The 13,588-nt window shown below is 47.4% G+C and overlaps 1 protein-coding gene across 1 annotated transcript in view; it reads left to right on the top strand.

Moving 5' to 3' along the window:
- BGAL9 (beta galactosidase 9) overlaps nucleotides 1-13,588 on the top strand; it is a 30,418-nt gene that overhangs the window by 8,114 nt on the left and 8,716 nt on the right. The window contains exons 6-9 of the mRNA XM_087525949.1: nucleotides 2,743-2,886; nucleotides 2,974-3,062; nucleotides 5,756-5,861; nucleotides 7,759-7,846. Coding sequence (XP_087382075.1) covers nucleotides 2,743-2,886; nucleotides 2,974-3,062; nucleotides 5,756-5,861; nucleotides 7,759-7,846 — 427 coding nt within the window. The remainder of the gene's footprint in view (nucleotides 1-2,742; nucleotides 2,887-2,973; nucleotides 3,063-5,755; nucleotides 5,862-7,758; nucleotides 7,847-13,588) is intronic.

Raw genomic sequence — 13,588 nt, 5'->3', positions numbered from 1 at the left:
CAAACCACCCCTAAATATCCGGACCGGACTGTCCACGCATTTTTTGCCATCCAACGCTGGTCACCAAATTTGTTCGGACCGGTCTGGATGGCCAAAATTGCACAAACCTGACACCAAACCTAGGGGAGGCTTGGGGGATTCCGGACATCCGCCACGTCGGACTCCGATACCGCTGGCCCACCAAAATGCCCCCACCGGGAGCCCTTTTTTCTCCACTTCGTCCCTCCCCCGTGTTCTGTATCCGCACCCTCGGTGACTGCTGCCGCCGCTGTACCACCCCGGCCTTATCGGACCTTCGCCGCCACTCCAACCAGGCGCCCGCTTTGGCTTACGCGGTCGTTCCGCCTTGCATCCTGCCTATCGCCCATGTATCATCTGCCCCTGTCGCCGCCTTCCATGGCGAATGCCACGCCCGGCAAGCGTTCGGCCAAATGCCATAGCAGAATATTTGACATTGTCGTTGCTGACTTTGAAGGAAACACGATAATCGCATACTTGGTGAAGGAGGATGAATTGTTGTGTGATGCGAGGTTGACCACAAGTGTGGAGTTTCAAGGCATGAAGCATAAATGTGGCATTTTGGCAAAGTGTGCATGTTTGGTTCAATGAGCATAAGTACTACGCGCCCTACAACATGGAAGTGATCCATGATTGTGGTGTGAGGTCGCTACTCCATCGGTGGTACGCCATTCAAAATGCCGTCTACAAGTATTGCAGTGCGTATGCATTGGTGTGAACAAGGTGGCCAAGGGCTGCGTCACTCGAAGAGCTTGTGAGTTTTGCTTCTTTTTGCTCTACATGTTGGTCATTTCATTGATTTGCTCTATGTTGCAAGTTGTTGACCATCCCTTGTCTTCCTTTGCTAGCCCGTATGTGCATGCGCGTTGTACCATGGTGTACCATAGGACGGAGTGCAAGCCCTTAACAATGATGCATTGTTGGATGAAGCTCAATGACCATGGCAACTGGATCAATTACCTATGAAGTAGTGCAAGCTCGAGGAGAGGAAGCTTGAGATGATCGATGAAACTTAAAAACTTGTTGAACATCTTTCAAGGAGTACTTTTGGATTTAAATGTATGGTTGGATTGCTATTGATCTAGATGGATTTGCAAAGTGACCAAAGGCGATCATTGGTTTAGTTTTATTAAAAAAGTAGGAAAGGGCGGACATTTGGTCATATTTGGTGACTCCGGTTGGAGGCGTCCGCCCCTATTCCTGTCCACGGACAAGCTTGGACGTATCCGTGGACATTTGGTGGTGTTCGTTTTGGTCAACCGCGATGGAGTTGCCCTCGAACTCAGGTTACCAGGGAATCTAGGACACGATTTATCCCGGTTCGGGCCCAGTACAATCTGGATTACAAAGAGTGGATGGATCCGGCAAGTTTGTAGGCAGCCCAACGGGCTAAGATGATTGATCTAGGTGAGATCCGCCTAATCGTTAAGGGTTTTGCTGACTCTTGGATTGATTGATCCTTCTTACGGGGTCTTGGATGCCTTCATATTGTTTCTGGTTAGTGGTGGCTTTTTCCCTCATACATATATCCTCTTCGTATACGGGTAGGAGTCTAGATCGGATGCGAGTAGAACCCATGGCCCCATTGCTTTGTAACCCGCAAGGTTTCCTTATTGCATATCTGGAACATGCATTCCCTTGGTCGGTGGTGCTCCGCATGGGCCTGTAAGTCCTACGTACACCTAGGCCCGTATGGCATGTTATGCCGTATACACATATACGGTAGTATGACTACCCATCGTCAGTATATGTTGTGGTACCAAATTTGTTACATGAAACTTCTTGTTCTTGGAAACTCGTATACCGTCTCATTCAAGAATTGATCGCCATCTAGTATATTGGAAAGAAAGAAGTCCACTTTTCAGCCTTCAAATTTTCAGGAAGTTCACTTTTCAACCTTCAATTCCTAAACAAACTGTTCACTTATAATCACTTCACAACCTTGGTCCTGTGTTTGTTAGTTTCTTGCTGACTCAGATGCCATGTGATGACAACTAGGACAATTTGTCCATGTCAGCAGTACACGACGCCATTCAAATGCCATGTCAGCACATCTCTGTCCCTCTCATTTTAGAGCTCTGTCTTCTCTCTCTCCTCTCCCTCTCTCTCTGCTCTTTCTCCCATGTGGCCCTTTCTCTCCCAACTTTCCCCAAATTGCAGACCAAACAGTAAGCTGATCTACATTTTCTTCCTGCTCGCAGCTCCGGATTGGTCTGCTTCTCCTGGTTGAGAGCATCGCCCAGATCATTCTCATGCCGCCGGAACAGATCTCAGCCTCGAGACTGAGAGACACCCATTCTAAGACATTCAAAGACAGGCCAACGAAAGCCATCGCGCTAGGTGCCTTGGTCACAGCCGATCGCTGGGTCCCCCAGAGTTAGGTGCCTTGGTCACTGCCGATCACTGGGTCCCCCAGAGTTAGGATTTGGGCTGGCTCGGGTTGGGGAAAGTGAGCAGACAGGTGGTCAGGGAGGGAGGTAGACGTGACGTGGATAAGAAGTTATCCTAAACTTCTAATTGTTGGCCACATATGGCGTCGTCCGAATCAGCATGAAACCATGCTAGAAAAGTGGACCTCTTTCTATCGAAAACCAACATATATGTGCAACAACTTATATGAAGCTGACTAGGATGCTATATGTTAGTTGTGTTGCATGCATTAGAAGCAAACACGATTACATGACCTTTCTTCTTATTGGGTATCCTTTGGAGATTGTTATATAGATTGAAAATGAATATGGGAATATTCAAAGCAAGTATGGTCAAGCAGGCAAGAGATATATGCAATGGGCAGCTCAGATGGCACTTGGGCTTGATACTGGCATTCCTTGGGTGATGTGCCGGCAAACTGATGCTCCGGAACAAATTGTAGGTGACCTCACAACCTTGTGATAATTTCCACTACTTCTGTTTACTATATGTAACAGAGTTCTGACTCGATACTTTTTTTGGTAGCTTGATACTTGCAATGCATTTTACTGCGATGGGTTTCAGCCAAATTCTTACAATAAGCCAAAGATATGGACTGAGGATTGGGATGGATGGTATGTGGTTTGTTCCTGGTTTCCTTCAGCCATTATTATGAACATTTAATGGCATAATCAGGTACTTTGTTGTGTGAACTGTGATAGTTGGGGGTACGGACCCGTGTGTTTAATCTACCCAAGATGAACATGGCTTTAATACAATGGGGTTAGGCAGGAGGAGAACATCATATTTTCCTCCTTTAGATGTAGTGATTAGGCAGGTCTACTAGTTCATGTTCAGACATCAACATCATTGAGGGTATGTTTGGCTTTACCCCAACCTCGCCCTACATATATTTGGCTAGGGTTTATCTTTTGCTCACTCATGAGTTGGTTGGCTAGAAAAAGAAACTAGAGTGGCCAAAGAGGCATTGGCATGATTTCTTTTTGGAAAACCATCCATACAAGGGCATACCCAGTGCTGAAAGCTCCCACACAAGGTGGGGTATGAGGAAGGGAATTTCTAGACATTATTATGCAAGGAGGCCGGTTCGAACCCAAGACCTCCAGGCCACAAGTGGAGAGACTACCACCGTGCCAGGCCCGCCCTTCCTGTGCCAGATATCTGCGAATAAAATTCCTTTTTTTTTGGCAAGTATGGTGTAAAATGTTCAAATATCATAAACAAGATTGTTGGGTGGTGATTAACATTACATTTTTCACCTTATTGGAAGCTCTTGAATTTTTTGTTGCTCCATGCATTACACCTTCTGTTTTGTACGCAGAGTATACTGCATCAGTGCAGAAATATGTTTTATGATTTTGCTCCATTTATAATCCTTATATCGCAGGAATTTTCCAGCCACCCCTTTTCGGGAACAAAATCATAAACATATTGCTGCCTAATGCAGTATACTCCCTCCATACAAAATGTAAGGTGTAATTTGATTTGCCAAGGCAAGGCTTTGACCAACACTTGATTAACATGCGGTACGAGCAGTCCTAACTACTAACAAATACGAATCTAGTGATATCAATTTTGTGTCGCATAAAACATTTTTTTTTTCTCGAACATGGACCCAAGTGCATATCATTTTGTATTTTGGGGAAACATCAAGCTGTCGCCAAATGAAGGGGAGACTTGGTGCAGCGGTAAAGCTGTTGCCTTGTGACCATGAGGTCAAGGGTCCGAGTCCCGGAAACAGCCTCTTGCAGAAATGTAAGGAAAGGCTGCGTACAAAAGACCCAAGTGGTCGGACCCTTCCCCGGACCTGCGCAAGCGGGAGCTACGTGCACCGGGCTGCCCTTCTTTTTATCAAGATGTCGGCAAAATGTACAAGTCCAACTGCAAACAGAAAACCGAACTGCACAAACAAATAAACAAAAGGCAGGAGAGATCTGTGGAACACTTTTTCAAGAACAACAAATATGGAACACGGAAGATAAATAAGCACAGCTGCAGGGCTAAATTGTACAGGTGTGCTGCTGTTCCAACATGCCTGGTCAGGCGGCCTGGTATTAGGGAAATTTTTCGAGAAAATGCAAAAGGATCTTTGCTTTTCATTGCATTGAAAAGATGAGAGAGAGTACATGCCTCCTAGGAGGTTATAGTTACAGAGTCCCAGCGCCCGATCAGTGGACATCCCAGGAGGCGGGCAAGACAACCCTCAGCCCTTGTGTCCCAGCTTGTGCCCAACATTTGGCCTCGTCTTTAATCCTATCGACTAATGCATCTATCGAGGGTCTTGCATTGTCGAAGACGCATTCGTTCCTCTGTTTCCAGATCATCCAGGGGACGAGCATTGTGTAGATTGCAGAGCTTTGTGTAGTGTAGGAGGGGTCTGTGCCTTCGCACACAGCCACCAGTCCAGCATGGTAAGTTTGTTGGCTGGTGGTTGGGCAGGTATGCGTGCCCAGTCCAGGATGATGTGCCAAGTCTGCTTAGCGAATGGACACGCCAGGAGCAGGTGTTGGATGGTCTCCGGGTCTTGATCGCAAAGGAGACACCTGGGGTGGTGCTGGACGGCGTCGCGGTCGTTAAGCAGACTTGGCACATCATCCTGGACTAGGCGCATACCTGCCCAACCACCAGCCAACGAACTTACCATGCTGGACTGGTGGCTGCGTGCGAAGGCACAGACCCCTCCTACACTACGCAAAGCTCTGCAATCTATCACAATGCTCGTCCCCTGGATGATCTGGAAACAGAGGAAAGAATGCGTCCGCAAGACCCTCGATAGAATAGCAACTTGTATTCCCAGGTGGCCATAGGCCAGCATATATACACGTACAAGTGTGGTACAATATGGAGAAAGTCCCTTATACAATGGGGAAAATACAAAGGCTACATGGCTATGTACATTTAACTCTTGACAGTGTGCACACAAACTACCTATTAAAAAAGAAACAGTTCGCGAAACTTTGTCTGAACAAATCAAAATACGACTTACATTTTGGGACAGAGGGAGTATTTTTTTTCCTGTATGCATGTGCATGATCGATCTTTCTTCCATGTATTTGTTTAGCTTTAAAGCCAAAAATTTAGAAGTCTGCTGAGTTCTATGGTTTTGCTGTAGTAGCAAACCGAATGTGTAACCATATGCACATGGATAAATAATGTTTGCCAAATGAATGATGTACCTAAACCCAATATGACTACCCTTCTGTTATATTTCTTCAAGAATTACTAATTGAACGACCTGCTAGTTTTGATGTTCTATTGAAGATATATTCTTGTTCTCTTGAAAAATGTGACCTGATGTATTGCGCAGGTATGCCAACTGGGGTGGACCATTGCCTCATAGGCCTGCCAAAGACAGTGCTTTTGCTGTTGCTCGTTTCTACCAACGTGGCGGAAGTTTACAGAATTATTATATGGTAAGATGTTCCTCGATAAGAGAAATAAAAAGGGAGATTGTAAAAGAATCACTATCTCCAACAGCAAATTCAAATATCTACTTTATATGCACTTTGATCTGGCTGGGGAATCTGAATATGTTTGCGCCCCAGGCTCTTAGTCTGTCTCATATCACTGGCATATGCATATGATTCCAAGATACGTTTGAATGGAGCCCTAGCTTCAGTCCTTTGAGCTGTCACATGTTGATGTATATATTAGTGGTGTGTATATACCCCACTATATAAGGGGTATCTTGCTTATTTCCCTACTTGTATCTCTATATATACATGTCCTTGGCCTTGGAGTAATACAAGTTGTTATTTTCCTAACATGGCATCAAAGCCCCAGGTTTAGAGTTTCTCTCTCTCCACCGCACGTGCAACTCATAGTGTCGCCACACACAGATCGTTTTTCTCTTATCTTGGTATCATCTCTACTTTGATTTTCTATCGTCTTCCTGATCGTATTTGTGCCCTAGTTCCCCTGTCGCCCATCCTGATCCCAATTTTATCATCAATTCCATCTGCACTTGGTCGATTCCCATCACCCATCACAACACATTCTCTGGTGTCCAACGTGGCATGCCATCTTACCCCCGCACGCCGCCCCCATTGTACTCAACCCTGCAGGTGGTCCCCACTCGTCGTCCTAGTTCTTCTCGAGCCACTTCTTATCGTGTCGTCCTAGTTCTTTTCGAGCCACTTCTTATCGTGACGCTGTGTTCATCCGGAATGACAACATGCGATGGCAGAGGAGCTTGTTGCTCTTGAGCGCACTGGCGTGGAATCCACCACCGGGTGGTCCGCCTCCAACCTGACAGTCGTGCCTGGTTTGAGTGCTTCTCCTCAGTAGCCACTCGTGCGAGGTTTGAGTGCCTGACCTCAGTGAGCAGTTTCTTTGGTCTAATCTTGGTCCTCTTGGCTACTTTCTTGGGAATGAGGTTTCTTCTACCCAGATGGCTTCTTTACCTTCCAAGAAGTACATTTAGGATCTTCTTGCTCGTGCTGCTCTTACCAATGAGCGTACTATTGAAGACTCAGATGGAGCTCAATGTCCACCTTCAAGCTTTTGATGATGATCCTCTTTCTAATCGGACGCGGAATCACCATCTTGTTGTGAGTCTTGTCAATCTAGCTTTCGCTTGTCCAGATATTTCCTATCGATTTCATGTTCAGAGTCAGTTTGCCTCTTCTCCCTCTCAAGTTCGTTGGAATCACCTCCTTCAGGTTCTGCGATATCTTCATGGAACTATCTCTCACGGTCTTCGTTTCCATGCTCCAATTCCCTACAGCTTCAGGCATATTCTATGCTACTTGGGCTAGTGATCCTTTGGATTGCCGGTCGATTTCTTCTTATTGTGGCTTTCTTGGTGGTTCTCTCATTGCCTAGAAGACGAAGAAAAGACTGCAGTTTCTCGTTTAAGTGCATAGGCTAAGTTGTAAGCTACAACTTTTTTGATACAAGAGGTGACTTGTTTACGGTGGTTATTTGAAGATTTTAGTGTTTCTGTCACTACATGACTCCTCTTTTGCCTGACAATACATGTGCTATCAGCATTACTCGAGACCTGCAGTACAATGAGCTCTGTTCATTACAACTTACAGGTCTCATTTTTCTAAAGTTTCATAAGGCGAAGTTCAGAGCATATTTCAAGTTTCAAAACAGATGTTTCAAGCAGTGTAGTGATCCTTGGTTCACATTCCCTTAGATGTTTGACAAATATTTATTCCAGCTTGATATCATAAGTTACATTGCATAGCCTTTTACTGGGTTGACTTAATTCTGGTACTTCTAGTAAAATGTCAGACAATTGTTCATTTGTAGTGTGAAAATGTTTTACCATGAATATGATGGTTCTAAATATTTTGCTTGCAGTATTTTGGTGGAACAAATTTTGCCCGAACAGCTGGTGGTCCACTTCAGATAACAAGTTATGATTATGATGCTCCAGTTAACGAGTATGGTATGTGAGTTTCTTTGTAAGTGCAAAGACTTCAGAACTATAAAGATTTAATGTGTTTTTTTGTTTTAACATATAAGAGGACTTGCTAGTGACCGATACCCTGAGCTAGCTCTTTGCGTCTTAGGCTGCATGACCTGCCGACCAGTGTTTTGTTGTATGCGGACAACCTCGTCATCGTCTGCCACCCGAATAGGATGGAGTTACTTATTGCTTGCAGCTTGCTCGCATAATTCGAGCACACATTAGGGTTGTGTATCAACTTCGTGAAGTGCTTGGTGTTACCTATCACTGTTTCAAGGGGGAGGCCCTCGAGGCAGCTGTTGGCATACGCGGCAGGTGTACCACTAGATATGGAGTCCTGTTTGCGTAAGTAAAGTCAGTGTAACACGTTGATGTAGAGTAGTTGTATTACCGTGTCCTCGTGGATCCTTCCAACAATCCGTCCAAGTGTTGTAGTTGCAATGCCTACAAGATATGCATACGTGTGGGATTAGCAACCGGCTGGTGCTTGGGTGGGGATGTGCTAGCAACTCGGAACTGTTGAAGTGTATATGTGGATTCCTAGCCCTTTCCATCAGTTTGGACTTTTGGTTGCGTTGGCTAGTGCATGAAGCTTAACATGGTATCGAGTCCAAGGTCTTGAGTTCAAGTCCTGGCTTTCGCAATTTATCCAAAAATTGTTGTCCCCCCCTTTGTGTCCACGTATAGGCCTCTTGAGCCATACCTCTGAGTCTATCCACATGTTGACTTCCCGCGTCTCATGTGAGAGGGGGTGTTGAAGTGTATATGTGGATTGCCTAGCCCTTTCCATTAGTTCTGACTTTTGGTTGCGCTGGCTAGTGCATGAAGCTTAATAGGAACAACAGTCAACGATGTTGACTTCCCGCGTCTCATGTGAGAGGGGGTGTTGAAGTGTATATGTGGATTGCCTAGCCCTTTCCATTAGTTCTGACTTTTGGTTGCGTTGGCTAGTACATGAAGCTCAACAGGAACAACAGTCAAGGAGGCGGAGCCGCCATAGGGTTTCTGAAACCCTTGGGCAAGAGTGGAGGTGCGTGACGTGGCAGCTGTCAGGGTGTGCACGCCTCCCCATGCCCTTCTTTTATAAGGGGCGACCCTCTCTAGGGTTTGGGGCACCCTCCCTAATGGTCTAGGCCCAATCAACTCACTTTTCTTCCTTCGGGTCAAATCCGTTTTCAACTTCGGACCATTACTTGTGTGACCCTTTAGGTTCATGCACGTTTGGTTCCGACATGACATGAGTACCCCTACCCGGTCACTAGTTGGTATTGGCCCCTAGCAAGACATGCCAACTCCTAAACACACACAAAGACCGTATCGGATCACAACGTTGCATATGTTAAGCTTCATGCACTAGCCAACGCAACCAGAAGTCTGAACTGATGGAAAGGGATAGGCAATCCACATATACACTTCAACACCCCTTCTCATGCGTGACGCGAACTTCACGTACTAGCCAACGCAACCAAAAGTTTGAACTGATGGAAAAGGTTAGGCAATCCACATATACACTTCAGCGACGTACATGCCACTCCTTTCGCCTCACGATATTGGTCAAGCTCAAGTTCAACCTCTCTTTCTTGATCATGTGATTCGGAATCCTTTACTAGGTTAACTCTTCAACCATAAGTGGCACCTCCATGCATTTTTGGATCTGATCACTCAAGGGGCCCAAGGAAGTGACCGTCGGGATAACTTTTTAACATTCGTGGTAGACCTCGAGGCATCTCCAAACCTTCACACACGTCAGGATAATCAACGGATTTGGATCCGCACCAGTGACTCCTCTTGCCTATGAGTCTCCAACCTCCAAGAGTAACAAGAACGATGTGGGAAGCTTGGAACTTGCTCAAATCACAAAAGTGATTGGTCAAGAGAGGGGGAAGCTTGGATCTTGGCTAGGGTTATCTCCTCTCTCAAATTCCTCACAAATCTCTCAAGGAAAATAAGGATTGGGGTTGGGAGAGCATGGGGAGTGTTCTTCTCAGATCTGGAATGTTTGGAATGAAGTGGTTGACCTTAGGGTTAGCTCATCAGGAAAACATGACACGTGCGGAGAAGAACTCACATCAGGGGACGACGAAGCGGTAGGGGAAGACGAGGCATTAAAAGAAGACCCATCATGAAAGGTCGATCCATCAGAATAATCTGCAACTCGTGGACGACGAATGTAGTGGAGAGGATAGTGGGGACAATACGAGAAGGAGCCTCGGCAGTGGTAATAGCTAATAAGTGTGTCAGGATTAAGTCTGTAAAGAAATAGACTCGATAGAGGAGGCTGAAGGAGAAGATGGAGGTGGATAGAAAGGATGAGACTCATCATAGGTCATATCCTGAGAAATTCGCATTCGATGACTGACAGGATCCCAACGCCGATAGCCCTTGTGCTCAACACTATATCCTAAGAAGACACAATCAAATGATGGAGCAGTCCATTTAGTTCATTCATGACGGACGAGAACAACATAGCGAACACAACTAAATGGCCGAGGCGCAGAGTAGCCGGGAGAAAGACCACATAGACTTTAGATAGACACTTTAGAGGAATGCCACACCGCAGAGCAGAAGGTTGAATTTTGATGAGATAGGTCGAAGTAGAAATCACCTAAGCCCAAAAGTGAGGTGAAAGAGAGGTGGGGATCATCAACACACAAGCTGTCTGAAGAAGGCGATGATGCTTGGGCTCAGCAACACCATTCTGAGAATGTGCACTGAGACAAGAGAAGTGAGCATGTGTACTCTGCTCAGCAAGAAATCCTCGCAGCGAACATGAGATATCTCACTAGTAGAAGCTACACGAAAGACACGAATAGGAGTAGAGGACTCCGTATGAACCATAGTGACAAGTTGCTTAAAGATAGATAAGACCTTACTGCGAGAAGACATAAAATTTGTTTGAGTGGCGAGAAAAATCATCTATAAAAATAATATAATAGCAATGACCTCCTTTTAAAATGAAGGGAGCTGGACTCCAGTCATCTGAATGAACAATGTCAAAAGGAAGACACGAACTCACTATGAGGATAAGCAACTGAATTTGGTTACCAAGCTTACAACCCTCACAATCTAAAGATACATCTCCGGAGATAAACCCTAGAAAATCATGATGATCTAAAGACGAGAGTTGCACAGATGACCAAGACGATGATGCCGTTACTGAGAATAGACGGTAGACAAGGTAACGGGATAGAGAGACTGGCAACAATGGCAGCAGAGGGACCGTGACACCACTCGAGCTCTCAAAGGGCTCGTGACTCACAACGCCGGAGCCAGCCCCTACTAGAGCCCCTGGGTGACGGTCCTGAACACAACAACCAGAGTGAGTAAGCTGGCCAGCTGAAAAGAGCTGCATGGTAAGCCAAGGAACATGACCAACAGAGGAAACATGAAAATATGAGGTGCTAAGCGTGCCATGACTAGCAACGGGGAGATAAGTACCATCAGCAATAGGAACATGAATAGAAGTATATAGATCTGATCTATTGACAGGGCAGAAGAATCATAGATCATATGAATAGATGCTCCAGAATCAAGAATCTACATAGATGTACTTGACTGTATAGAAGGTGGTCTCTTAGTTCTAGAAGAGTCAGTTGCATTATTTTTTTGGGGAAAACGCAAAGGACTTGCGTTTCATTGCATTGGAAAGATAGAGAGTTATTTACAATCCTCCTAAGAGTCAAAGTTCATGCCGGAGCAGAAGAAACTAGTGTACATCCCAGGTGGTGGGTAGGATGACCCGTAAGCCACGAGCACCAGCTCGTGCCCATTGCTCGGCCTCGTCCTTGATCCTAGAGACCAGGACTGGGACAAGAGGTTGGGCATTGTCGAATATGCATTCGTTGCGCTGCTTCCAAATCATCCACGGCGTCAGGAGGGCAATGGAGGCGAGACCCTTGCGCATTGGTGTAGGCGTGTTTTGCTTGGCGTGGAGCCACCAGTCCATGAGAGTCTCCTCCTGATTTGGCCCTGCGATTGTCATCCTTAGCCAAGCTAGCATCTCATGCCAGGTTTGCTTGGCGAAAGCGCACTCCAGGAGCAGGTGTCGCATCGTCTCTGGCGCCTGGTCGCATAGCGGGCACCGGGGCTGGTGCTGGAGGCCACGACGGACAAGGCGGTCAGCAGTCCAGCACCTATCAAGGTTGGCTAGCCAGTGGAAAAATTTGACACGTGGCGGCGCCCAGCTTTTCCAGATGAGCTTTCAGGAGAAGCAAGTCTTGGAAAGTGGCAAGGTAGCAGGAGCGTGCTGTATAGGTGCCAGAGGTAGTCCACTTCCAGACAAGCTGGTCGGGGGCATCCGAGAGTAAGAAGTGCTCAATCGCCTGCCAGACTTGCACATATTGGCCAATCTCGTTGATCCCGATAGTCCTTTGTATGTCGCTCGCCCAGCTGTTGCCCTGTATACCTTGAGCGACGGTTCGAGTCTTGCGGCGGCGCTTGGGGACGCAGTTGTACAGGGCTGGGGCCATTTGACTGATGGACTGCCCATTTATCCAGCGGTCCTCCCAGAAAAGAGCAGTCTGGCCATTTCCAATGGTCATAGTGGTGGAGGCAAAGAAGAGTGCTCTCTCCTCGGCAGAGAATTGCAGGTCCAGGCCATGCCACGCACGCTCATGATTAGTGCGGGAGTACCAGAGCCATCGTAGTCTCGGGGCGAGGCCAGCGCGCTCGAGGTCCTGGACTCCGAGTCCACCAAGCGAGCTGGGCCGGCAGATGCGTCGCCAGTTGACATGACAGTGACCCCCGTTAGCTGCGGCGCGACCGGCCCAAAGAAAGCCACGCTGGATCTTCTCAATTTGGCGCAGAGTCTTTTTTGGTGGTGCAAAGGCGAGGAGCTGGTGTACTGGAATGGCTCCCAGAACAGATTTGACAAGTGTGAGGCACCCAGGCTTGGTCATCAGATCAGCCTTCCAGGTAGGGAGCCGTCCAGCGATCCCATCAACTAGCGGCTGCAGCTGGGCAGCGGTGGGCCGCCGTATCGTGAGGGGGATCCCGAGGTAGGTGATCGGTAGCTCAGCAATGGGGCAGCCGAGGTGTACAAGCACGTCCGTGGCCTCATCCATGTCACAGTGCAACAGCGAGGCGGAGCTCTTAGTGTAGTTCACATGCAGGCCAGAGGCATGGCCAAAGAGCTCCAGAATCTCCCGCACAGCCACGATGTCGCTCGACGTACAGTGGCAGAAGAGCACCACGTCGTCCGCGTATAGGGATACTGCTGGGATCGAGCGCCTAGGGTGCAGCTGGGCCATAATGCCGAGGTCGATCGCGCGCTTGATGAGCCTTCCCAAGGTGTCGACGGCGAGGACGAACAGCTGTGGGGACATTGGGTCCCCCTGGCGGAGTCCCTGTAGGTGCCAAATAGGCGGGCCTGGCTCACCATTCATCAGGACACGCGTGCTCGCCGAAGAGGGGAGGATAGCGATCCACTCCAAGAATCTGTTTCCGAATCCATGTTGGCGTAGTACCTCAAAAAGGAAGGGCCAGGCCAGGGAATCAAAGGCGCGTGTGAGGTCCAGTTTGAGCAGCACTCGCGGGGCACCCAGCTGGTGTAGTAGTCGAGCTGATTGTTTGACTAGGATGAAGTTGTCATGTAAACTTCTGCCGGTGATGAATGCGTTTTGGCACGGGCTGACAAGGCGATCCAGCTTAGGGCCGAGGCGCGAGGAAAGGACTTTGGCGAAGATCTTGGCCACCAGGTGTATGAGGCTGATGGGCCGGTAG

The sequence above is a fragment of the Triticum urartu genome, chromosome 5A, assembly GCF_056163025.1.
Source record: "Triticum urartu cultivar PI428250 chromosome 5A, HENAU_Tu73, whole genome shotgun sequence".
Classification (NCBI taxonomy): Eukaryota; Viridiplantae; Streptophyta; class Magnoliopsida; order Poales; family Poaceae; genus Triticum; species Triticum urartu.
Note: the sequence above shows the minus strand (reverse complement) of the source record. Positions and strands in the feature narration are given on the sequence as shown.